Source organism: Diplotaxodon limnothrissa, linkage group LG17, assembly GCF_057381915.1.
Source record: "Diplotaxodon limnothrissa isolate DT_005_m linkage group LG17, D_limnothrissa_male_GT1.1, whole genome shotgun sequence".
In the NCBI taxonomy this organism is placed as follows: domain Eukaryota; kingdom Metazoa; phylum Chordata; class Actinopteri; order Cichliformes; family Cichlidae; genus Diplotaxodon; species Diplotaxodon limnothrissa.
Window position 1 is genome coordinate 28,150,289 of NC_140612.1, and position 27,797 is coordinate 28,178,085.

The window sequence follows — 27,797 nt, forward strand, 5'->3', positions numbered from 1 at the left end:
TGACATGGTTGTTGGTGCCTGATGGGCTGGCCTGAGTATTTCAGAAACTGCTGATCGGCTGGGATTTTCCAACACAACCCCCCTCCAGAGTAGGAAAGGAGAAAATATCTAGTGAACAGCAGTTCTGGGTTAAAATGTCTTGTTGATGTCAGAGGTAAGGAATGTTTCCTTCACCGTGTTGAATCTCTACGTTGAAGAGTTACTGCAGTTCTGAAGGCAATAATTGTATATATGTATATATGTGTGTGTGTGTGTGTGTGTGTGTGTGTATACACATATATGTGTGTGTATACACATATATGTGTGTGTATACACATATATGTGTGTGTGTGTGTGTATATAGGTGCGTCTATAAAATATAGACATAAATGGTTAAAACGTCATCACCTTGATTTCCCAGCACTTTAATATTTACTTAACGGATGCATCTTCTCCTGAATAATGAGCATGCAACGCCTTGAAGTCAAAACAGATATAAAAACATACCTCAACCTGTTTAGGTTTTGACCTTTTCTACATTGGAGAAGCTTTAATTTCCATAAAAGCCGCTCGATATAGAGGACATAGGTGGCACTCCATGCATAAGAATGTGATACAAACATCTGCTCCCTAATCAGTTTAATTTGCAATTAAAATTGAATTGAAACTCCAACGACATTAATAAAATAAAAAAAATTCAAAGTGACAAAATGGGTAAAAAAATATAATTAGCTGAGCTTTTAATGTAGCTGACAGGAGGCACAAATCCTCTGCAATTTGGGGTGAAGAATAAATTAGCTGCGTTTTATTTACAGAGTACTTTGCTCAAAAGGCAGCAGAGATCGTAATTAAAAGAAAGCGCGGTTAAATGCAGGTATTTGTTCTTGTAAAGATTTTTGAAGAGCATCCTCTCCCCCAAAGATACACACTGGTTTCTCAGTCTAGGTCATGTTTTTGTTGATTACTGGTTAGGAGGCTGGTATGTGGATGATTTACCGTATTTTAACCTGTTCGTGCACTGTGTATCCTGTCCAAGCTCCTCACTGGCCGGTAAAGTGAAGCAGCAGGTGAAGAATTAACAGGGCAAAGGAATCAGACCTTCCATACCTCTACTGCTAATTCAATTTAACTGATAAATATGTGTTGGGGGAAAAAACCCTCAAATACTGCCTTTACTCCACAGAAAGGCAGACACAAAGAAGTGTAACAAAAATGTGACAAAAAGCGTGCACATGCGAGCGCAATCCCACACAGAGGCGTGTGCCTGCTGATGTTCAAATGCAATCACAAATTTTTTCTGCTAAGGTGGTGAGTAATTGCAGTCAAGCCATACAGGTTTGTCTGAGTGAATGAATAATTTATAAAGGCAACACGGTAGTTCTCTCTCCTCTCCTTTCTCTGCATAATAATGAAGGGAAATCCCTGTGGTGGAAGCTCCTGCTGCATGGAGATGTAACTAACACAGGGCAAAAGTTTACGACACGTGCACGCACACGCGCTCGCAAAGATGCACATTAAAGGGAGGAAGCTTTCGAGAGAACCGCCTGTTGGCGAGCTGAGTTATTAAACAAACGTCATTCACTATCAGTTAAAAGCACAGAAGCCTCTTACCACAGATATATTGGCGTTTTTGACAGGAGTTTTAAAGGATATTTTCTTTCACGATTGGTTGAAAAAGGTAAAAATACCTGCTGATAATCCATCTTCAGTGTTTACTTAGCGTCCCACTTAGTCAAGCAGATCAGGAACTGCAAGCTTGAATTTATGATTTTGAATTTTGCAAAGAAATTTTACAGAAAGTTTGGTGATACTAAAGCAGACTTCTCATTTCTGGACTGTTGATTTTGTCCTGTAAAATGACAGCTGCTGGTAGCAGGTTTAAACAACTAATAGGACATTTTAAATTTGTGCCTTGTTTTAAGGAAGAAACTTGTAAAGCAATCCAAAGTACAAGTATTATTACATCTTGATGCATTCTCAATCATCCACGAAAGTAAATCTCCAAAAAGTTGATTCTGTTCATCTGGACGTAGCGTTTTGTGGGAGAAACGTTTCGTCACTCATCCAAGTGACTTCTTCTGTCTCAGCTGACTGCAGGTTTCCCCAATCTTATAAACAGTACATTTGCATAATGACTGAAACCAGCCCACTGAAGGAACAATGGGCTGGGAGGTCCGTTCCTTAATCTTAATTATGCAAATTCTCATGACCATTGATCAACAACCACTAAAAGCTGACGTGTACCGTAAACCTACGCATATGGATCAGTATTTAAGGTTTGACTCTCATCATCCACTGGAGCACAAACTGGGTGTCATCAGGACGCTACAATACAGAGCGAACACCATCCCCACTGACACAGCGGCCAGGGAGGCAGAAGAACAGCACATCAAGAAGGCCCTGAGTAAATGTGGTTATCCCAGCTGGACTTTTGTCAAAGCTGGAAAGACACCTAAAGAAAGCTCCAGCCGATCCAGGAGAGAAGGACAACCGCTGCCCAAGCGAAAACCTGTAGTGATCCCATATGTGTCAGGAGTATCGGAGCAGTTGAGACGCATTTTTTCTAAACACCGGGTCTCTGTGGCTTTTAAACCCCAAAACACGCTGCGCCAAAAACTGGTCCACCTCAAGGATCGGGTCCCCCGACACAAACAGAGTAACATAGTGTACGCCAGGGGTAGGCAACTCCCAGGCCTCGAGTGCCGGTGTCCTGCAGGTTTTAGATCCCAGCCTAGGTCAACACACCTGAATCAAATGATTAGTTCATTACCAGGCCTCTGGAGAACTTCAAGAAATGCTGAGGAGTCATTTAGCCCTTTAAATCAGCTGTGATGGATCATGGACACATCTAAAACCTCCAGGACACCGGCACTCGAGGCCTGGAGTTGCCTACCCCTGGTGTACGCTGTTAAGTGCCAGGAGGATTGATAAGATGTATACATCGGGGAAACCAAACAACCTCTGGCGAAGCGGATGGCACAACGCAGAAGAGCCTCGTCAGGCCAGGACTCTGCAGTCTATTTACACCTACAGGCCAGTGGACACTCTTTCAAGCATGAGGATGTACACAACCTGGACAGGGAGGAACGCTGGTTTGAGAGCAGAGTCAAGGAGGCCATTTACGTGAAAAGGGAAAGACCATCTCTGAATCGAGGAGGGGGCCTAAGGGTACATCTTTCACCATCTTACAATGCTGTGATTGCAGCCATTCCCCAACTCTCTGTGAATGGTACTCATGACCATTGATCAGTGGTCTTTGATCAGTGGGTTTTGGTCAGTGGTTGTTGATCAATGGTCATGAGAATTTGCATAATTAAGATTAAGGAACTGACCTCCCAGCCCATTGTTCCTTCAGTGGGCTGGTTTCAGTCATTATGCAAATGTACTGTTTATAAGGTTGGGGAAACCTGCAGTCAGCTGAGACTGAAGAAGTCACTTGGATGAGTGACGAAACGTTTCTCCCACAAAACGCTACGTCCAGATGAACAGAATCAACCTTTTGGAAAGTATTATCACACTTTAAGTCATAGGCTTGTTCTGGACAGCATCACTAACTCATCGTCAAGCATCCTCTCCAGTTGATGATCCAATGACGAGTGGATGATGTGAAACCAAGGTGCATGATTGGATGGGGCATGAGTGTTTCTGCAGACTGGGTCTATTAATATTTCACAAACTAGTGATCTACTGCGATTTTCCCACTCAATCATCTGTAGGGTTTACAGAGAAAAGACCTGTATGTGCTGTGATATGCAAAGCCTTGTTTTAAATGACCACACCCAACCACACAAGCCTGATGTGCGCTAATTCTGGATGACAAATAATATAATTGCTTTATTTATTAATAAAAGGTCCAAGGTGGCTGCTCTGGATTTTAATCCTGCTAACATGGCTACAAAATGAAGCAAGGCCTTCCTTTGACCTTCGCTTTGAAATTCGTGTTTGGTGCAATTTAGCTTTTAGCAGGTGTAAGAAGGTGACAAGTGGCCTAGTTTTTATATGTTTGCTGTTTTTGTCATTAACGTGTGGCTATGTTTTTTGTGGGCAGGTGGTGCGCATGTTGGTGAGTGCCCACCCCAATCTCATGACCAGTCACACTCGGCTACACACTCCGCTTCACCTGGCTGCCCGCAACGGACACCACAGCACCATCCAGACTCTGCTTGAGGCCGGCATGGACGTAAACTGCGTGGTAAGAAGGCACCACCACATTCCTTTTTAAACTTAATCTCCCGAATTCTTCTTTTGAATCTATGTGCTTCCTTCATCTGATCAGAGAGCATATACTGTATGTATATTTATGTGTTACATGGGTCCTATGGTTTGGTGGTGGGGAAGGATGTATAATTAATTGGGAGAACAGACTGTAAGAGAGAAAGAAATAAGAAGAAAGAGGACAGGGTGTTCCAGAGAGGGCCCTCCTTTTACACACCTCTTTATATTTTCATTAGAGGAAAGGGAAACGCGGTGTCGGTTACAATATGTGGAGCTTCATTACTGCTCGGTTTCTGATGCGATGTTTGGACCTCTCCGCTCTTCTCACCTTTATATTTTGTCTTTTTGTGTATTCTGAATTGTCTGGGCGATTCAAATACAACTTAGTCCCGACCCTTTCTGGACCATTTGCTTTTGTGAAGTCTTGTCAAAATGCAGCCACGCTTTGCTGATTTCTTGAGCACTGTTGTCTTTCTCTGGAGAAAAGCTGAACTGTTTGACTTTGATCACTTGTCTTAAATGTAGAAATATAGCCCTTTACTGTGTTAACGGTTCTCTTTGGACTTATTACTGGATTGCTCACACCACAAGCTTTATTTTGACCCGGCACAGAAGAACATCACAGCTGATCATTGGCTTAGTGGGCTTATTCGTTTTTTATCTGGACAGATCATCAATGTGTACCAATAATGGCGCTATTATTTCAAAATATAAAACCGCTTGTGATTGTTTGTTCATTCATTGTCCAACTATAGATCCATGCATCTTAACTACTTATCCAAGAGCCTGTCCCAGCTGTCAGCTGTTCTCATGTGGCAACAGTGCTAACTGCTGCAGCTACCTGCTGACCAACTATAGATACTTTTCACATCTCACAGCTTGTTATAAGGTCATCACTCATTATATGCTGGCTTGGGGGTTTTGGTGTCTAATGTGCAAGCCATTGTGACAGAAGTTGTGTAGTTTAGAACCAGGTTAAATTCATTATTCATTAAAACAGCTGGTAAACAGTTGTATTTGTTCTGAAGTCCTGCAAAGTCAGCATTAATTGGATTGTTTTTTGACGAGAGAATGTGGACTGAAGACAAGGCTTAGGATTTACGACTTGTTCTATGTTCCAAGCTTATGGATGACTAAAAGAATGAGATTACGCATACTTTGCAGCTAAAGTTCATTTCCCTTTTACAATTTGTAGTTTAGAACAAGGCTTATGAGATTTTTGGCAGAGATTACACTAACCAGGAGTTGCTCTTTTGTATGGAAAGGAGCCAGCTGAGGTGGTTCGGGCAGCAGCTCAGGAGGCCTCTTGAGTACCTTTTGGAGTCTTTCCAGGTGTGGCCAGCTGTTAAGAGACCCCAGGGTAGACCCAGAACTTACTGCATGCGCTGTATCTTAAATGGCATGGAGGTCTTTGGATGCCTGAGGAGGAGTACTGATGCTTATTCTGCTGCCAATATCACCTGATCGGAGATAAACGTCAGACACTGTATGGATATAATTTACTGGGATTAGCCACTTTTAAGTCCATATTTTGTATTTCTATATTTTATTAAACAAATTAACTTTTTTTTTAATTGAACATTTTCACCAGAAATATTACTTCACTGCAAACAATGTCCAGGTACGAGCTTTTAAACAAGACAGAGGTCTAAACAGCTATGTGAAATTCATTTTACATTAAATGGCATATAGAGCCCACTTTGATTTTACGTAGGCTGTACTAGTGAAATGCCACTTTTCTGTCAGTATCAGTAACTACACATTTAATCCCTGAGGTGTCTTAAAATAAGAAAGAAATGCACAATTTCAATAATACATCTATACATGAAAAAGAAATGCTGATTTACTAAATAATTGCAACGATAAAACTGAAAGTTTTTATTTAAAAAGGCTCAAAATTCTGTTTTACAGTGTTGGACGTTGTTGTTTCACGCTTCTTTACTGGAGTTGGTTTTGTTGGATTGAAGAATCGAAGCCGAAAAGCAGCTCCAGGAGTTTCAGAGCTCAGTCAGAATCTAAAGCCCCCTAAAGCTGCTGATTCTTAATCAAGGGACATTTCTGCTTAGAAGCTATAGAAACAGGGATCGATCAGAGTTTGTACACATATGCGACAAAACAATCCTTCAAAGCCTTTATAGGAAATTTCCTTCAGTGCCCCAGAAGCTTTTATGGATCTAAAACGTGTAGCTGTTGCTATGTGGATCTGAGAGACTCTAGAAGTTAACTTCTGCTGGTGCCAAAATCTGATTTGACTCTATTATCATTCACTGCTGAGACATATGGCGTAACAGATGCTACGTTCTCCCCCTTTTTTTTTGGCTGTGTAAAGTACAGTTTATATACAGTATAAATAGCATGTGGATGGAGGAGGGTCTGCGACTACAAGACAAATATGAGCTTTTTTGCCGTACTGTGACAGCGTCCATTAGAATGTGTAGCAAAGAAGAATTTGATGGGCACGGACGTGGATATGTGTCTGTGTGGATTCCATATCTGGAAGGATGAAAACAGTTTGACCTCTTGGATATGAGAATCACTGTGAGGCTCTCACAGTGAGGATATGCATGACTCAGTGGCACTGCACCTATCTTCTCTGCCTTCTGTCCTTGTTACACGATGCGGTGTCTGTTTATGCCCGAATGTGTGCATGCCTGCTCAGATCTGAAGAGCAGGGCTGTGTTTCTCTGCAGGGATTTGGCCTGAGGCTCCATGTGTCTAGAGCAGATGAACACTACACGCCTTTGATTTGCCTCATCTCTCTTCACACGTCTGCAAATCCTCCGCTCTCCCCTTTTCTTACTTTTCCTCTCTACCTACTGATCAAGAGCGCTGCAAGTCTGATATCTCAAATCGTCTCCTTAGTTTACCCTTGACTTTTGCTCCGCTCGTGTCTGTTGCTGAAAATAATGCATAGAGGCATCGAGTTCTCTTTTGCTCTATTAGCTATCATTATCATACGTTGGATGAGAGTAGCTGTTGCACACTTGGCGAGTAAAATTGGCTCTTTGGTTGGTTAAACTTGATAGTCAATTAGAGTGAGCCTACACATGTCACCTGACCTGGAACGGGTCAAACACTGCTCGACTGTAATGGTAGGCATTTCTGTTAAATTGGGTTTTCATTTAATCTCCGTGTTGCACGGTAATTGGACTCTCCTGGTTTTACTCATAGACTGCACGTAAAAGATGGATATAGCAATAATGATTCCACAGCATTGGCTACACTTTTCGGACCTTACTCCCTTTAATATACAGTTTTTGCTTTTGTAAAAGCCCCATGTGGCTGTTTGCATTTGATGTTCAGTTGCAATAACATCAGGTAAACAAGCAGACTTAATGGCTTCCCTGAAGAGCAAAGGCTTTTTTAATGCCACTTAGGTGAGAAACACAGCGAGTGTCGAGTTGTCCTCTTTTCCCCACCTGCTTTCCGCTCTTCTCCATTTCCCCTCCTCTTGCCTCGCTCGTTCTTTCTCTCTGTATTTTCTGCAAGGCCGCACTGTCAGAACTGTACTATAATGTTGACGGTGCAGAGTGGATGCTGTGGGTGACTCACAGATGGCATTCCAAGAATGGAAAGCAAATTGTGCATGTGTGCATGTGCGTGTGTGTGTGTGTGTGTGTGTGTGTGTGTGTGTGTGTAAAAGAGAGAGTGTGTGTGTACAGGTCAGTAATTGGAGTCATGCCATATAGGTCTGTGTGAGCGAGGATGAATAATTTATACATGCAGCGCACTTTCTCTCTTTTCTCCTCTCTTTTTCTCTTGCTCTCACACACTCTTTCATCCTCTGTCTGTTCCCATAATAATGAGGGGAAATCCCTACAGTATGGAGGAACGTGCCACTGAGTGACCTATAGCCAACACAGGGCAAAAGTTTAGTATAGATACACACATCTTTGTTCACAAACACAGCTGACTGCTATTTCCAACACTGTCTTGCACAAAAATATGCTTTAGGTCATTATTGCCTGCAGTGCAGCTGTTTTGATTAATATAGAGTCCTATTTTTTTGTCAAGCATAAGTAAGAGGGATGATGTGAGCATTCACATTCAGACATTTACCTCGTCGTCCCATCATGAGCAGTGAGTGCTACATTTCTGCGTGCTGTCGTTAAACCGATTCATCTGCCTTTCAATTCCAGGAAACTCGGAGTAAGAACTGCCTTCCTTGATTCCTCATGACATCACTGCATAATCGCTATGGGAAACAGGACAGGAAGTGGTAAAGGAGGTTCAGGAGGGCAAGATGTGTGTACTAGAATAGGGGGTGGATCTCTTCCTGAGATACAACCTCCGCTTTCATGCATGAGGGCAGCAGAGATTTTGTTTTGCAGGGGAGACATCCACATTGTGATAAACTCGCAGGCGCTACAAATTTGACATTTCGTCTGTTTCCACTTTGGATTCACACCTGCGGGATTTTTCCGAGGGATCTGGGCCTTTGACCTTTTTAACTTTCAAAAGACAGAGGAGCTGTCGCATATGGCGTTATAGCTTCATTTTGCCATCAATCCCTTCTCTGTGGCGATAACACCTTTGTGTCAGGGGAAACAGAAAAAGTTGAGTATTCCTGCAGAAGACGATCACACTGATGTGGTGTAGTGTTGCGTCGAGCAGAATTTCCTGGCAGTGTCGGCTGTCGTCCAGATAATTTGTCTTCATTACGGCTGGGACTTCTATTCAGTCCAGGGTTTCATCTGTGTTGTCAGGAAGCCAGCTATGAAGGATGCAACGTGTTCAGCATGTGTGTGTGTGTGTGTGTGTGGCTGCGAGTGTGAAACACGTGTCTTTGTGTATGTTGAAGTCCTTAGTATCCTCGATGGGCTCTATTGCTTCCAGCAACATGCACAGATTAGTATGTTTAATGTTCCAGAAAGACCTTCAGGATCATGATGTCCTGTTAAGCTATATAGCAGTAACTTCATCAAAGTAAAACTAGTTACAGCGTTTCCCTTATATATATACACGTTGTGTTTTTGGCTTTATTAGCGGGGTGTGTGTGTGTGTGTATAAGTCTTCCCAGCTGCACCTAATAGTCCTTGCTGAGGTAGGCATAGCAGTAGCAGTTCATTACCTCCTGTTGGTTCTGGTTGGAGTGGCCCTCCAGCTTGCTGCTCATCTCAAGTGCAGAATGAGTCAACTGGACTGCAGGACGTGAGTCTCAAGTAGCTGAATGATGATTAACATAGTAATAGCATCCCTACCTATTGACCTGATCTACTTTTGTAGCTTATTTTTGCTAATTATTCTGATTGTATGGAAACAATTGACTGAAGCAGAAATACAGTGGACAAATTCACTGCGCGCTATTTGGTAGAGTCCGACCAACATAGGACCTTTTTAGGACAATTTATAGATCTGACTTTTTAGTCATAGTCCTTTGACTAAAAAGTTATTTCGTTTTAGTTAGAATTTAGGCTAAATATTATAAGATTATAGTAGAATAAAGTGTAAAAGGTTGTTGTTTTATTACCCTTGAGAGTTACTCAACGTGGTTTACAAAGCATCCTGTTTTCCTTGGTATCAAATGTAAAACTTGTCCACATATAGCCACGCTTCGCTTCCTCCCAAGCACTGACAATTTGTCGCTTTTTCATGAGAAGCATGGAGGATGGAGCTAGTTGTACTGTACGTGTGTTTGCAACAGCAGAGTGCCTTAATAAATGCCATTACTGATATATTAACAAGTACCAAATATTGGCCAATAATATCGGCCCAATACTGGCCCTCCAATAAATTTTAACTTTAGGTTATTTAAAATAGATTTGACTTTAGTTAAATAAAAAAATCTGTTAGGTTTTGTCAGGAAGGGAATCTGTTATAAAAAGACCCTGTGTGGATGTACTCTAGTGTCTGGCATGTTGATAGTGAATATTGGGTCTTGTTGGCTGTGGGGTGGAGCATTAGTGGAGGAGGCTTTAAGTGCTCGATGGAACTGTTTGGAGGTTGTTTGTTCTTAAGCTGCTTACTCTGCTTACTCTGCCCGCTGGTATGGAAAACATTCCGATGTGTGTGTTTCCACATCCTAGTATATCAGTCATTAGCATCAGCAAAGGATGCTGTAACATAAAAATTCTACACCTTTAAGTCTAGCTATTTTGGTCCTGTTCACCCTCAGGCTGTGTGATTAAACAGCTGTTCTTTATGTTGTTGCACTTTTTAAATGTATCCTTGTCAGAATAATCGTCTCTCTCATCACTGCTGATACGGGATGAGACACTTACTGGCACCATCCCCGTGCTGGTTTCAGTGTGTTGCATCATATCTGTAATATCTCTATTAGTTGGACTGGAGGCTGATACGGGCCAGCGTAGGGTGAGGTGAAAGTGGGACGTTTCCACACAGGCGCCTGCTGCTTGTGTAATGGTTTGAAATCGCTGTGGCCTCGCACTGTTTGGAGGCGAGGGAATGTAACTTGTTTTAATCTCTCTGAATCTCTTTCATTTAACTGCCAGCGAGGGGGGGAAAAAAAAGATTGTATCAAATCAAAATATTGCCTTTTTGCTCCCTTTTAATCCCAGTTCCCTTTCCTTTCTTTTTTTAACGCCTCTTGTGCTTTCTGGTTTTGATGTCTATTTTTGTCTCCACTTTGAATTGTTAAAGTGACTTAATATTAATACACAAATGCTATCTCTGTCTCTTGTAGACCGAGAATGGCAGTGCCCTCCATGAGGCAGCTCTCTTTGGGAAGATGGATGTTGTTCGCCTTCTGCTTGACTCAGGTGGGTCTATAAATATACCCCGGCTAAACAAAAACTGTGCGTGTTTCCTTATATGTGTGTTTCCCTTGTTTCTCCCTCTTTTTTTTTTTTTTTTTTTTTTTTTTTTTTTCAACCTGTGGCTAGATGTTTGGAATTTTGTTTTGTTGTGTTTTCCCTCTCCTTCCCTAAATTGTGAGTCAGTTTGCCCTCAGGTGAACTCCAAACATCTGTTTGCTAAATTCTTCCTCACTTCAAGCTTTGTTATTGTTTTGGCCAGTTTCTCTGCAACTGCATAATTAGGATGTGTTGTCTTATGTCATCTTATGCAATGACTGAAAAAGATTCCCGAAGGTAGAACAGCTCCTGTCTTAACTAGTAGCTCAAAGTCATGTGGGTATAGTTAGTACTTTTACTAAAACAGCCTGGACACTGTTGTCCTTTTGACATCATTGCCATCCTCCACCTACTTTCCTTCAGCACTTCCTGTTTCCTACAGGATTTCCTCTGGGTGGCCATGTTCCTTTTGCCTTGATTTTATTAACATCCTGGATCAAAGCAGGGCTGTACTTGTCAGAGTCACTGAGCTCTAACCCGATATAGCTAAAAATATTGCCTGTCGGTAGGTGGGTTTACTGTAGAGGTGTAGGATGGGCCTCAATGCCTACGCGTAGAGAATGGCTTGTTGGTGTAACTGCTTTATCAAGTAAGCATCAGTCATTTTTTTGACCAAAGAAATAACCTTTAGTATCACAGAAAAGGATCATGTGACATTCAAGTTGAGTAGGTAAATGTGGTTATTTCTGTACTTTCTCTGAGCATTGCAACGTCTGAGCTTGGCGGGGCCTCCAGTCATTAGAGTGTCTGCTACTTTCTGGTCTGCTATTTACTGACCGCTCAAATAAAGGCTAAAAAGGCTAAAAATAGAAAGTTAAGAACAACTAAATAAAAACTGAATGCTACTAAACAGTAAGCTAAGTTTAGCACAACTCTGGGACATGAAGAGCATTAAACAACAAGCCGTTATTATTATAATACATTTTTCTTTTAAACACATTTGTTATTTTCGATAAATAAAAAAGCCAGGGAAGCTGTTTTTTTTTACATCTACAGTTCCTTGAAGCACTAATCACATTACAGACTTCATTTATAAATGTACAAACCACATGAGAAATAAGGAGGAAAAAGGAGGGAAAATAAAAACCTGAAATGCTAACTTAGGTGTAAATGTCCTTTTATTACAGTTTGATACATTTCTGATGGTACCCAGCAGAACGATTGGAATGACATTTATTTTCACATATGGCCTATTTGATATTGTGCATCAGTCTTTGAATGCAGTCTTTTTATGTGTCATTGTCTGAGATTGTGACTTAGCATTGCAAGAATGTGTATGTGTGAGACTAATTTGCATTCATCTACAAAACATTTGGGTTATAATCTTGGAAAAAATGCTCCCTGGTGTTTCTGACTGAGTGGTGTGTTTACAGATCTGACTTCATATTTATTTTTGTATACTGCGCTTGAATGTGTTTAGTTCTGTGTATCTGCGGTGAAGGTGAATTATCATGAGCAAGCCTGAGTAGGTCCTGTATTGTTAGACTAAGTAATGGGTGTTGACTTTTCCCCCTCTTTTTCTTGTATTTTATGCACGTTTTCTTGGGTGTGTTTGTGTGTCAGGGATCGACACCAATCTAAGAGACAGCCAAGGAAGAACGGCTCTGGAGATTCTGAGGGATCATCCCGCACCAAAATCCCAGCAGATCACTGCTCTCATCCAAGGTAAAGACGCACACACTTTTGATTTAGATGAATTGAGAAAGTGGGGCATTTCAGGTGTAAGAATCTTATATAAGTTCACTAAATATATAACAACAAAAAGAAAGATTTAACAGTTCACCAGCGACAATGGAAGCTCCTGTATGTGTTTAGTTTGAATGCACTGTTACTGTTAGCCTTGACTTATTTTCTTTGTCTCACTGGTTTAGCTGGATTTTAAATAAGATTGTTATCAATAAGATTCTGGAAGTTTCAGTGGATAAATGGCACTATGGTATTTCTGATGACTACTGTGCAATAAAGTCCATATCTAAACCACTTAAGAACCCTTATAATAGATGTTCTCCAGCAGTGTATAAATGAATACTAATATCGACACACATTGTGAAGGAGCAGCAAGACCTTGGCATGCCATAAAAGGTCAGACTTACATCTTCATATTGGATTTTGTTGCTTTGCTATTTAATAGTAGTTTCAAACATCCCAACTTGTCAAAGCAGGAAAATCCCTTGTTAAAATCCTTAATGATGGTTGAATTTGGAAAAGGCTCAGCTAACTGGAATGCAACAATCATCCCAGGCATCAGTTTCATTTTTGCTTTTCTTGCTTTGATGAGTTAAAAAAATTATCTGCTCTGACAAGAGTTTCTACTCTTGTGAAGTTTAGAACCACGAGCTATGATGAGTGAAGTAAATGATGCCTTTCTTTGTGGACTTTTTGCCCTTGTGCTGTAGTTTCCGTCCTAAGAAATACAAGAAATGCATATTTATGGTGGCTGATGTGGTCGATGATCTGTCCTTGGTGTACTCTGCCTTTGATAGTTTCAAAATAAAAGTGGGAGTGCTAGGAAAAAGCATCTGCTCCCTATCAGATTTATACTATTTTTCATACTTTCATACTTTTTTTCACGTTTCAGATCATCAGACAAATTTTAATATTGAATAAAGATAACCGAAGTAACCCTTGTTAAATCATTAAATAAGTGGCCCAATTACTGCCAGACAGTGGACCAATGAGACAAAAGTTGAACATTTAGGAAGGTTTGGGTCCCGTTACATTTGGCATAAAGCTGACGCAACATTTCATATAAAGAACATCACACCAATAGTCAAACATGGTGGCAGTAGTGTGATGATTCAGGGCTGCTTCAGGGCGACTTGCTATAATCGATGGAACCATGAATTATACTCATGAAGGAGAAAATCCAGCCACCAGTTCATGTCCTGAAGACGGTTTTGGAATTGCCTTTGCAAAGTCCGAACTGATCCCAATAAGATGATTTGACATGCTGTCCATGCTGGACAAAGATAACCAATTTACTCAGGTTATCTTTGTCTAATACAAAAATGTCTTTGATCTGAAACATGTAACTGAAGGTTCTCAGTCATCCACGTCATAGTAGTCTAAGGAGCTTGGAAAGAAAAACGTCTGGACTTCTTTAAGTTTCGTGAAAACCTTTCACCCCTCATCCGAGACGCTTCTTCAGCTCTAAGTGCAAATGGTGGAGAGTGATGAATATGCAATACACCTATACACTTCTCTAAATATGGCAACTGTTTCTGTGATAACACTAAACTCAGGAATTGCAAATGGGTGAAGTCAAGGTAATATTAATGTTTTTAATACGCAGTTTATAGTCTATGTTTAGGAGTTTTCAAAATGATTGTGGCTGGAGGAGTACTGCAGTTATATCCAGCTATACTGTAATTTATGGCCCAAAAAGAAAAAAGCATATTGTCATTTTCAGTGTCTTCACTTTATTCCACCTGCTATTAAGAACCCTGTTTTGGCTCTTGTCCTGCTGCAGTGGGTTTTGTGTGCAACCAATGCTTGTTTGTGTGAGTTTGCGCCGCAGTCCCCGCGGACCCAAAGATTCTCCATATTGCACCTTCTAAAGACAGTTTTATCCTGAAGTGATTATGAGGTTCAGTTTGAACGCTCTAATCTGTGGCTTGGAGGCCTTCGCTATCTGTCATTGTGTAGTCTGTGGGTGTACGTTAGGCGTGTTGTTGCGCATGATTTAAAGAGAGTGAGATAAAGACAGACAGGATTGGAGGGATAGGCGAACGAGGAGAGCCTAAATTAACCGCTAAACAGTCTTAACTAGGAGACAAAGATAGAAAGGGGAGCAGAGACTGAGCCCCAGGAATGTAACAAATCGTCCACGGTTAGAAAATAACAGACAGAAAGCTGACATTAAACCAGGGAACGCACAGCGATGCAAAGGGCAGAACAATTTAGATGTAATTAGTGATTCAAGTTTCCTATTTCACGTTTAGCACGACAACAATTTGAGGCGTAAACAAATAACAAAATCGGGGAAAATTGTCTATATTTGTCTTGTGTTTTAAACCTTAACATGTAGTTGTTGCTTTATTATCCTTCTACTTGCTTCAGAGTTACATATGTGAAGTGGAAGTGGTTTGTTGTTGCGAAGAACCTACCCACACATCTTGAAAAATGATTTCACATAGCTAGTTGCTCCCCGAAATGCTTTTTAGTTTTAGTTCTCTTTTGTGATTCTCATCAGTCAGGCAGAGTTAAACAGCACATGCTTACCTCTGGAGGCTTAACCAGCTAAAGGTATAGTGAACAATGGGCTAAAATTCTCTTCTTCAGTTCATAAAGCGGCCCCCAAACCCAGCATCTAAAACTTCTGAGTAATTACCGTATTTCCCGGACTACAAAGCGCACCTAAATATTAGCCGCACAAGCTAAAATCAGGGGAAAATCCTGTTTTGTACATACATTAGCCGCACCTGACCAAAAGCCGCAGGTGTTTCAATGTTGACTTATCATATGTAAGAGAATATGCACAAAGGGAATTGTCAGGAAAGAGATGGCTGTTTGGAGACATCACTTTTATTAATATTTTGAAAAACAAGTTATGGGTACATATTTGCACATGTAGTACATAACAATAACCTACAGCACACCAGAACAATAGATTCGGCCTACCTTTTAGGCTCAGGTGCAGTGACACAGCTTTAACAAGAAGAAAAGTCAGTCATTCACCACCATCTTTCTCTTCTTCCTACGCACTAAAACCACCAAAGTCCTCTTCTCCAGTGTCGGATACAAACAGGCTCATGATGGCTTCGTCATCCACTCTTCTTCTCTCCTTCGTTGTCACTTTCAAAACCAAAGAAATCCTCATTGTCAGTGTCAGAGTCGAACACCCTCAGAAGGGCCGTGGCGGTGTCCTCCTCTCCATCATGCAGCAGTCCAGCCCTTCAAAATCCGTTGGTGATCGTGGATGTTTTCACACTTTTCCACGCTGTCAGAATCCACCGGTGGAGTTGGGCATAACTTGCTTTTTGGGCATAACTTGCAAGTTTATCGCCGCTCATCATCCACGACTCCCGCTGAACGCGTAGCGCTACTTTGAAGTTTGTTTTTCGCGCTACTTCGTACGGCACTACGTTGCCTGGCGGACGGACATGTGACTAACATACCACTCTTGAACCCCGATCCTTCCGCCAGGCAACGTAGTGCCGTACAACAGCGGAACACACAAAACAAATCGTCTTACGATATGACAAAAATCACGGACAATCCATAGAAAAGCCGCACCTGACTAAAAGCCGCAGGGTTCAAAGCTTGTGCAAAAAGTAGCGGCTTATAGCCCGACATTTACGGTAGTTTTTTGCTAATGAAGAGCAGTGAGCTTTAGAGATGGTCTGCGTCTCCGCTACATAACAGAATTGGACTCTGTTCAAGCCCTTTATTGAAACTACACGATGTACACTCAGCACTTTATTAGGTACACCTCAGCAGTAGTGGGTTACACCTGCTTTTTGCCTTCAGCACTTACTGAATTTTTCGAGGCACAGATTCAATATTGCTCTGTTCCACTACATCCCAAAGGTTCTCTATTGGATTGCGATCTGGTGACGGCGGAGGCCCTTTGAGTACGGTGAACATTTGAGTGCATGTTCCAGAAACCAGTTTGATATGATTTGAGTTTGTGAAATGATGAGTTACCCTGTTAGAAACGGCCATTAAAAGATTGGTACACTGTGTCCTAAAGGAATGGACATGGTCAGCAACAATACTCAAGGCTGTGGTGTTTAAACATGATTTTGTGGATTGGTGTGATGACTCCTTCCTTTCACTAAATGTGTCAAAAACTAAAGACATGATTATTGATTTTAGGAAGTCCTCTTAGTCTTATAGCTCATCACCCACTATCGTTAAAACTGCTGATATTGGGATTGTTGAGAGTTTCAAATATCTAGGTGTGGTACTTGACCATAAACTGTGTTTTGGATCTCATGCTGATGCCATTACTAAAAAAGTTCAATAAAGACTGTTGTTTTTAAGGAAAATGAGATCTTTTAATGTCTCATCTGAGATGTTGTCTTTGTTTTATAGAAGTTTTATCAAATCTGTGATGTCTTTTTGTATTGCTGCCTGGTTTGGTAACCTGACGGTGAAGAATAAGAAGAGGTTGGGTCTTTTGGTAAAAACTGCTAGCAAAATTTCAGGGCGCTGGTAAGATGGACTTTTGGCCATTTACAATAAAAATGTGCTTAGAAAGGCTCATTCTATTGTTAATTGTTCAAACCATCCACTTCACAGTGAGTTTGAGTTGTTGCCTTCCGGCCGCTGTTTTAGGGTACCTCTGAGGAAGACCAAAAGACTCCAGACTTCTTTTATCCGTACTGCATCCTGTCTCCTAAATGCCATATAACTGTTCTGGGATTTTCTACTACTATTATTGTCATTTTATATTATTTTTTGTTTACTTTTATCCTGTTGCTAAACTAATTTCCCTTTTGGGACAATAAAGAATTTGAATTGAATTGAATTGAATTGAAACAATGCCCAGTTGGACCCCCCATCATAACACCAGCACTAGCTTGAATTTTTGATCCAAGACAGGATGTTCATGTTATTGACTTCAGATTCAAGACAGTCGAACACCAGGCCTGGTGGCCAGAATCCTTTAGAAAATATGAAGGACATACATTTTGGACTTTCAAACGTTTTTCAGCTTTTCCCTCTGATACAGACCTCCTACATTGACATTCATTTTAAACCAACATCATTGAACAGTTAAATGACAGAAAAGTGATATATGTAACTCACCAGTCAGTGTATGCTAACCAAATGCCGTATAGCCTCTGTCGCAGCACCACCTACTAGATTCTTGCTCCTTGTTTTGTACACCTACTCCTAACATTTAGCTTTATTTGGTATATTTGGGATTTCCTCTACAGTTTAAAATAACTTCTGCGACCCTAATTTGGAAAAGCAGAAGAGAATGGATAGAGTTTACAATACAGTTCTGTGGATTTGCTTGTTTACACACTTGTATTTACAAGAATGAAGAGTGATTATGTGGATAACTGGGGTTGAAGATGTCAATACAGTGCAGCTGTCTGGACTTAATTCGGCATCCTTAGCTGTTCACATCCCGAGCTGTGCATATAGAATCACAGTTTGGGGGAATATTTGTTAATATGCACACAAGTGAGGCTAGAAAATATGTTTATGAAATGAACGTAGCTTTTTAAAAGTCAAAAATTCATGTCATTGTGCATATTGGTCAGAAATGACAGCCGTGAAAAGCTTGTCTCTCTAAATTAGAAGTGCAAACAGAGATTTGGACTTCAGCATAAATTGGAGAGTGAATGTGTGAGAGAGAGAGGGAAAGGATGCAGCTGTGACTCAGTGAAAAGATCAGCTGCATGCCATTTCCTGTTGGAGAGGAGATGGAAAAGCGCACACACACGCACAGACAGAGACGCAAAGAGCAGAATACTTGTCATTTACTCAATTGTACCAGTCGAGGGGCTTTCTGGTTGCCGTAGGCACCTCGTTATGAATAGAATCTCATTTGTTTCACAGCACACGATTCATCCGACTGTTTGAATTAACAAGTTCATTTTGTACTACCCATCAGCAACTGCTTGTGTACTACAGTTCAGTGGATTATTTTATTATTTTATAAAGACGCTGCACTTTATGTTCTCTGCTGTTTATGGAACTTAATAAATCTGTCGAAGCATTTCGTCTTTCTTTTTGAGTCGGATACAAATTCCAGTACTAAGTGTAGTTGTATGCAAATGTGGTTGTTCGTCATAACTACTGAGCTGAATGCCACTATTCATAATAATGAAAATATACCCACACGCACAAACACTCCTCCTGACATTAACCGGCTCCCTCATTAGGACTCTGCAGGGAATTTGCCACCTAATTTCTGTCTGCAAGTGTATTCGTGTGCTTTGCCTGAGTTAAGCAAGTGTTGAACTTTGTTTCTGGCCCTTCACCTGAACCCTTTTCTCCCCTCCTCTTCCTCTTTCCTTCCCTAGCCACATAATTTGTTCTGTTTTACCTTCGTGAACAGCAGATTGCTTTATTAGCAGAAGCTGTGAAGTGAATTTGCGGTGCGGGGAAAAGTGTGAATTGAATGCAGCTCAAGCTGTTTACAATACTGATGGCTGTGCTATTATATTGATCTGGTAAAATGCCTCTGAAATGATTTTTTTCTCTCTCGCTCTCCCTCCTCGATCACTCTCCAAACTTCCTCCACTCTGTGCCCTTTCTGCTCATTATTCCCGTCTTCCTGGCATATTTTCACTTTCCCCTTAATTCACATTGCTTTCATTTTGTCTGCTTCATCGTCCATCTTCTTAATTCTCCGCTGTTTCCACGTGTCTGTAGAATATATGATGGATGAGATGGAGAAGCTGAGCATCCTGGAGGAGCCTGTCCGCACGTGTCCTGTCCCTACACCTCGAACTTCTGTTCCCTCGCCTTCCGCGTCCCCTTCACTGAGACACAAGAGTAAGTATGAAGACAGATTCATGTGACAACTGAAGTACTGGACTGTGAGCTCTGAGGTGACTAAATACAGCTTTTTTTAGTTCTAAAAAGAGGAAGTGGTAGAAATAAAGACAGAAACTGGGTGTAGACAGATGACATAACAACAAATAACAACCTATGTAGCACATTCCTTTATGCATTCTGCACAAAGGCTTACAATATGTTTAGTAATATACCCAAACAACTACAAAGGCATTTATATAAAGCATTTATTTATATATAAGGGAACATTACAGACCAGTCCATCATCCAAATGCATGTGTCCAGTTTACTCTAAGAACAACGCCACTAAACTTGATTGGAACTATTGTTTACTTTTTGCAATATGGGCTGAATAAAGCCATGGAGAGCAGCTCCTTTAGTGGAGAATAACAGTCACTGCCACTCCACACTTACCTTGTCCAGCACTGCCCCCTGTGTTACAAATATGACATTGCAACCTGCTGAGTGTGTGCTGATCTGCTCTCCTCTCAGTGATTGTCAGCAGATCCCATAATTACCTTGATTACCTAGAGAGTCGTGGAGGGAAGCAGGAGGAAGTGATTAGCACAGTGTGCCTTAATGCGACACAAAAGCAAAGCAGGAAGCAGACGGGGGAGGAGTTTTGTGTCTGCCAAACAGGTTAATCTCACAATAAATCAGACAGGCATATAAAAGATTTTCTTCCACCTTTTTTTCTTTGTTGTTTTGGTGATAAAATATATTTGCTGGCGTACCCGGTATGAGAATAACTGGCTTCACAGATACGGATCACATTTCTTACATCCTCCTCAGATGATGCTGTGACAAGCGAACTGTCCAAACTGCTTCATGAGATCAAAAAGTGCCGGGATAGGGACTACTCATTCGAGGAGCTCTGCCACACCATCTCCTCCCACTCTATGGACAGCTTCGGTAGCGGGCGGCTGTCCGATGAGGAGCGCCCAGATCGACCCAACGGCACTCTGACTCGAGCCAGCAAGGTACGCCACTAGGCTATTACAGAGGCGTGGTGCATTTTGGTTGTGGTGTTTGCCTCTCCTTTCTTGGTCTGCTCATGTAAATGCATTTTGTGGGAAGTAATGAGCCAGGCAAAAATGGAAAAAAGGGCACTGAGGTAGTTTGCAATTGAACACCTCGTTGGTAATTAAATATTCTCACACCAGAGTTTAAAGTTGTTCTGAAAAACTCCATGCCAAAAAGAAAAACTACTAATGCATTTCTACTTTTCTGTTAACTGACACTTGACTATGATGATGGTTAACTCAAAAGTAAATGTCCGGGCCTTATTCCAGTTTCTTAAATACAAGAATTTAGTGGTTTTGCAGCACTTCTTTTTCTCCTGCTGTCTTTGGAGTTTGATTTATGCCCCTAAATATCCCTTTAGTTGGCTGCTTTGTGCTGGCCTGCTTTCTGTTTTACTTGTTCTTTTTTTTTCTCCTGTTTTAGTAAACAGATAAAACAAAAGTGCAAATGTCAGTGCAAATCTGCCAAATGAAGAAAAAAAAAAAACTAGATAGTTTATGGTTGCAATTTCAGATAAGATTGGTATGAGGTCACTGGCTCAGAAAGTCTTAATTTCAGGAGTGACCGAATTGCAATTAGTCCCTACAATAATGTCTGTGTTGCTCTAGAATAAATTAAGACTTAAAAATCGATAGAAAAATATTTTGGCTCTGAGTAAAATGTTTCTGCAACATCTATAAATGTTTGACTGCAGGCAGGCTCTCTGTTTATCTAAAAGAATTTCTCTCTGCAGGCTTATCAGCTCTTATTTAGTCCTTCAAGATGTTTTATCTTACTGCACACAGGGCCCAGCTGTGCTGCAGATCTTCATTTACTGTCAAGGCCACTTCACTGGGTATTGTTCAGCTGCTTGTTAATACAAATATCGAATCGGCCAGTCACATGGCAGCTACTCAGGCATTCAGACACGGTCAAGATGACCCGTTGAAGTTCAAATTGAGCATTAGTATGGGAAAGAAAGGTGATTTGAGTGACTTTGAAAGTGATGTGGTTGTTTGTGCCAGCTAGGCTGGTCTGAGAAAAAGGAGAAAATATCGAGCGAGCGGTAATTCTCTGGGCAAAAATGCTTTGTTGAATGCCAGAGGTCAGAGGAGAAGGGCATGTCTGCTTTGAGATGATAGGAAGGCAGCAGTGACCGAAATAACTACTTGTCAGAACCAGGATGTACAGAAGAGCATCTCAGAGTTCACAGCCTTGAACCAGATGGGCTACGGCAGCAGAAGACCACACCGGGTGCCGCTCCTGTCAGATAAGAGAACGCTAACAGGAAACTGAGGTTACCGTTCACACATGCTTACCCAAAAACAGGAAGAGAAGATTGGAAAATGGTGCCTGGTTTGATGGGTGTCGATTTCTGCTGCAACATTCTGTTGATGGGATCAGAATTAGCTGTAAACAGCATGAAAGCATGGCTTGCATCTTGGCATATCTCAGTCTGAGACTTGAGATCCATGTGAACGAGAAGTGTTTCCAGCAGCTCACTGAATCTGCGTCATGAAGCCTTCAGGAAGTTTTAAAGGAAGTTTTAAAGTCAAAGCGGGATCAGCCTTGTATTAACAAGGTGCACCTAATAAAATGGGCACTTTGTGTACTTCTGGCTTACAAAAAAGACTGCACTTTGACTATTTTGACTACAGAGGGCAGTATCAGACTGATGCTGCTGAGTTGGCTCGTTCTGTTGAGTTGTCACTTCTTGTTACAGAAACAAAACAGGTCCAGGGTTTATTTACAATTGTAATTATTCTTTGTGCTCAAAGATCCGTTCACAGCCTGCAGATATTTTTCATGACCTTCTTCTAAATTGGTGCCTATTTATGCTGAAATATTGTTCACGCCTTCCCCGTATCTGTCCACACTCTCCTAACACAACACACATACACACACACACTCTTACGCAGGAGAAAACTGATTAGACATTAATGGCTTGAAGTTCAGCTCAGGAGGAAGTGGATGACCTTTATCAGTGTTAGCTGACCAGAGAATCACACCTGCAGTTTATTTCTAACAGCCAGCACAGCGTGACGAAGAGGCTCTGAGGCTCAATTCCATCAGCCAGAAAGACAGAAACACAGGTCATCTATCACACCTGAACCTTTAGACCACACACAGACACACGTGCGCGCACGCTCAGGCGTGCACACTCACAGGGTTGTCCAAAGAAATGCGATCGAATGTGCCTGCGCTTCTCACTTATTACTGCTTGTCTGTTTCTATTTTTCTTTCTATTTCTCTCCATCTCTCTCCCCTACAGTAACACATGCACAGACACTCCAGCAAAAAATATTGTGACGCTGATCAATAGTCCAATTTTTTTTTTTTCATTTCTTTAATAAGTTCACTTTCAGCGTAATTCAAGTAGCTTTTATGGACAGTGCAGCAGGTGCACAGACCTCATGCTGAGGCTCTCTCACACGTGCATGCACATTAAACACGTACACCACGTCTTACTCAGGCTGTAATTACCTGAATCCATCTTGTGCCCCTCTCTATAAGTACCAATTTGTATTCTATTACTGACACTCCTAGCTTGTGTATGTCTGTGTGTGTTTATATGTGCCCGCAGGCTACTGTCTAAACTGAGGCCGGGCCTATTTAGTATGCGATTCAATGTCTCTATAGTACAGAAATGAACAATGCAAATATGCGCAATAACTCACACATAGATTGCATACACTCACGAAGAATGCTGGCACAGTGTGAATTCAGAAAGTCAGAGTGGAAATGTGTGTGAGTTGTGTTCAAATGAGCACTAGCATGTGCATTCTGTGTGGTTAAACCAGCATGTGTTTGTTATAATCTGATGCCACTGGTCTGCTGGCACTGGTTGTATTCTTTGCTTACATTTATTACACAAGAATTTATTATTCAATTATAATTCAAAACTAAATAATTTAGTCCACATGCTTATCTAAGTATTTCAAATCAAAGCTGAGATTGTGTATTTTTTCCAGCCAGAATTCCAGAACTTGTGTATCCCAATAACCGTGATGGAAAAGCACAGACTGTACATAAAAGGTGGATGTCATCGTGGAGCTTTAAGTAGAGTGTTCTGGCCATTTTCATCTTGGTGTTTGGAAACCAGATGTGACAAATGAGGCTTGGATGCTTTGTCGTCTGTTTTACTCTAAATTGGACCAAAATTGACATCATGTTAAGTGAATTAAAGCTAAGGTAGTGACTGAGGCCATAAACCCAACAGAAAAGTGTTTAATGAGGTCATAAGTCAAGTGAGGAAAACTTTCTTGTGGACTTGCACTCTGACTTCTTTCTACAGCTCGCCCCCTGCTGGCCACTTTTCTTTTCCCTACTTGGACTCTTTCTGTGTTTTGCGTGCAGATGATGCATAGAGCAGAGAATCAGATCCTCACATCTAAGAGGCCGGAACCTGTAAATACCCTTTACAAGTACTGTCTGGACTAAAAATCAAATGTGTTCCTTAATTTCTAATATTTGGTGCCAATCTGTAGCCATGCTAACAACCCTGCAGGACTATAATGATATACAGCTTTGCTTTAAGCTATATGTTGAGGGACACTGATTAGCAGGTTATAAAATTTACTGTCTCCCGATACTAACATTCTATCACTAAGCACAGAATCAAGTAAGGATATATTGTAATAAATCATATTATTGGGCATATTGATCAGATTTTTCATACTGGTTTGAAATGTAATTTTTGCCACGACCAAAAATGTCACCTTGCTGTAGATGTCAGTTAGATTTAGGAGTTGATCCTTGTTTATTCATCGCTAACCATGATTGTCTATAATGACCAGTTAATTAAGACTTCTCCATGCTAGTTGGAAATCTGTACAATACTTGCAGCCCTGAGTAAAAACTCTGAACATGAGACATAAAATATAAAAAATTCACTCCAGACTTGATTAGTTTGATTGTTTTTTTTTTTTTTTTTTTTGTAAAAAAAGAAACCCATTTTAAATATAATTATAATATGAAAATGTATAAATGCTTTATATAACACTTTTCAGTGTTAGTGGTCCAAACAATTAGGAAAGAAATCTAGTGCAGCGTAACCCATTCAGTCATTGTAGAGATATTTGAGCCTGGATCTGTCGAGCCACTTAAAATCTGTGTAAAAACTGTGTTTTTCATCCATGCAAAGACTCTCTTCAACAGATATTTTTTATGCATGGTTAGTTTTCACTAACCAGTTGGCTGCACTATCAGAGCCATGTGCATGTAGTGCAGGGAAATGTCTAAGGGTTTATTGGGTTTCATATTGATCTGTAAAATTTAAACTCGTGTAACTTAAACTCATTACACTGGAGTCAGTTTAAATCCAAGTATAAATCATTTTGTGTTTCCTCCATCAAATGAACTAAACTCATTTGTGTTAAGAAGCTTTCAGACAGACATAAAAGACACATTTTCATGTAGTTAAGCAGGTGATTTTCCCTAAGTCATAATCTATCCCTTTAAAGCTTTCCCATTGACAACTAATGTAATATTGATTAGCTATGCAGCTTTCAGTATGAATAATTAACTGTGTCCTCTCTATTGTACACTGGCTGGCATCACATTCATACTGTAATGAAAGGTTATGTATTGTTTATGCATACAGTGCAGTATGTATATGTGAATACTGCAGTCCTTTTTAGATCAATCAATATTCAAGTGTTGCAAAGGGCCCTCTGCAATCTGGAGCGATTGGTGACCTTTCGCTTTCTGCCTCATTTTCTGCCTCCGTCTCCATTCTCGCTGCCGTTCTTTGGCTCTTTCCATCTGTCTCTCCTTCCTTCTGTAACTTCATTTGGGTGCACAGTTTTCATTCTTTGCTTCTTTAGCATGCCCTCTGCATTCCTGCCGCTCTTAATCCTTTTCTTTTTTTGTTCTTTTTGCCCTCTCGCTTGTCATCTTTTAGACCTCTGTTCTAAAGATAATCACCGCATGATGAACATGAGACCTCCCTCAGTCTGTGCACCCTCATCACTCCTGGTAAAAGCTATATGCAGTTTTAGAGACGGCCGATATGTGTTTTTGTCTTTGTAATCTGCTGTGGTCTACGCCCTCGGCTGCGTTGTTTGGTTCACAGAGATATCAGGTGGGCTTTATCTGCCCTCTGACGCTTCATACTGCAGAGCCCATCCGCACACCTGTCCCCTGAGAGCCAAAGAGCCCCCAGGAAAGGGCACTGCGTGTGAGCCTCAGATGTTCTGCTATTAATGGGCTTTTCTCACTAACACATACTAGCCCAAAGCAGTGCTGTGCAGGTATTTCAAGTAGTTATATGAGAAGGGTTGCAGGTTTTTGCTGTGATCCCCATGAAGAGCTTCACAAAGAGATACTGAGGTTGATAAAGATGGTGCCTTTGAGGGGAAATAAGCTGGCTTTTACTGTAATTATCAAAATCTCCAGTAATGGAAGAAAGTCAGGGAAAGAAATTCTAGATAAGAATGTATTTGATTGTTTGATTTTATCCCATAAGAGTGTTTTTGGTGAATCTGCTGCACATTTAGCCATAAGCATCATAAGTTAAATAATTTTAGCAAACTGCCACTTACTTGCACCCACAGCTGTCACAGAGCGACGTTAGCATTGTGCTCTGAAGCCAAAAAGATGAATTTAATAACTCTGTGTGTAGAGCTAAAGAGAATGGCAGAGGTGGGTGACCAGTCTCTGCGGTCCTACTTGCTTCTTTTTTCTTTCCAGAAGGCAAATCAACAGTGAGCTGCTTCTGACCAATAAGTGGCACCTGGAAAGGCTTCATAATAGCCTCCAACTCCCACCCCTCTCTCAACCAGCAGAGCCTTCAGGAGCTCTGCTGTTCTTTTAATTCAGTCTTAATGTAAAAGCTTGTTTATTCCAATTTGTTTCTGTCTGTGCCAGGGTTACACGAGCCACTGTTACTGTAAATATATTGGTCATAGCAGCTTTGAAAATAACTGCTGTCACCCTCTGTCCTCCTAAATCTATGCTGATGTATACAAATGGCTTTTGTACGGTACCATCAGTCTTTTCTTTGTCCGGTTGACAATTAATCTTCTTGGGACACATACACCCTCTAATCTTTGAGCTGATTATTACTGGTTACTTGTTATAATGACAATCGTATACTTGTGTTCTGAATTTTGTGCTCACAGCGGCCGACGCCACCTCTCCCTCCGGCCATGGAAGAAGATGAGGCAGAAAAGAGCTGCGGTCCCACTGGCTTCTGGGAAGCACTGACTCCATGCAATGGCTGTCGTAACCTGGGCTTCTCCAGCCTGTCGCAGGTACACACACACACACACACACACACACACACACACACACACACACACACACACACACACACACTTATATGCAGTGAATTAACTAACTCTAACTGCATGATGATGATGTTTTGACTCCTAATTTGCATTATAATGTAGTGTCGGTGTGCACAGAGTCAAAGAATGATATCATCATCACAATTCTTATTTAACATACATGATGTAGAGTAAAGCAACACACAAACACACAAATTACAGGCTAGTGATATTGCCATTGTTCTGAGCGAATACTTTCACTGGTTACCTTGGGAACGCAGTGAATGAGCCGTCACTAGAGAGACCGGCTCTCCAGGCAGTTCTAAATACTCTGCTCAGTTTCTGCCTCTTTCTTCATCTCCTTATCATACATTTCTGAAGATCCTCCCTATCTCTCCAGTTTTGTTTTTTTTTTTAAGCCTTTTACCTTTACGAGTAGTTCATGAACTCTGAATAACTCTCAGCTGAAATATCTGATACAGTGAAGCGACATGAAAGGCTAATGATCCCTGTGGGGAAAAATGGGCATATTACAACAACAAAGAAAGGCTGTGTAGGACAGAAGCTTGATTTTTAGGGTTTTACTGAACAAGCAGGCTTGATCCAAACTCACACTACTTCTCAGTATTCCCGCTCCATCTTTACTTCTTCCTTCCGGCTCCCTCAGCCCCACACGCTGTGTATTAAGTGTGTTTAAATGAGTGCTTAGCAGGGAGATGCATGCTGGCACAAACAGCGGGACATCTGACATTTACAACACAACAGACCCTCTGTCTGGTATACTGGCAGCCTGCCGGCCTGACTGGCACACCGCCTGGAGATGTTCGCACCTGGGCGAGTGTGTGCGTTTGTACTAATGCGCTGTGCATGATAGCTTAAACCTTTGAATGCGAGCATGTGGGTATACACAGCGTAATCGGTATCATCAGCTTTTTGTGTGTGACATCATCTCGAGCTTGCGTGGGAGGATTTGTGTGTGCGTGCGTGCGTGCTCGCGCTGGTTTTATTGAAGAAGTAGAAGTGGAAGGAACAGAGTGTCAGA

General features: G+C 41.2%; 1 protein-coding gene across 3 annotated transcripts in view; it reads left to right on the forward strand.

Annotated features, from left to right (window-relative positions):
- The window catches only part of anks1b (ankyrin repeat and sterile alpha motif domain containing 1B), a 296,705-nt gene that overhangs the window by 108,087 nt on the left and 160,821 nt on the right, over positions 1 to 27,797 (forward strand). For all 3 annotated transcript variants that reach the window (XM_085376209.1, XM_085376210.1, XM_085376211.1), the window contains exons 5-10: positions 4,028 to 4,171; positions 10,838 to 10,913; positions 12,570 to 12,671; positions 19,341 to 19,463; positions 20,277 to 20,464; positions 26,609 to 26,740. In XM_085376209.1, coding sequence (XP_085232335.1) covers positions 4,028 to 4,171; positions 10,838 to 10,913; positions 12,570 to 12,671; positions 19,341 to 19,463; positions 20,277 to 20,464; positions 26,609 to 26,740 — 765 coding nt within the window. The remainder of the gene's footprint in view (positions 1 to 4,027; positions 4,172 to 10,837; positions 10,914 to 12,569; positions 12,672 to 19,340; positions 19,464 to 20,276; positions 20,465 to 26,608; positions 26,741 to 27,797) is intronic.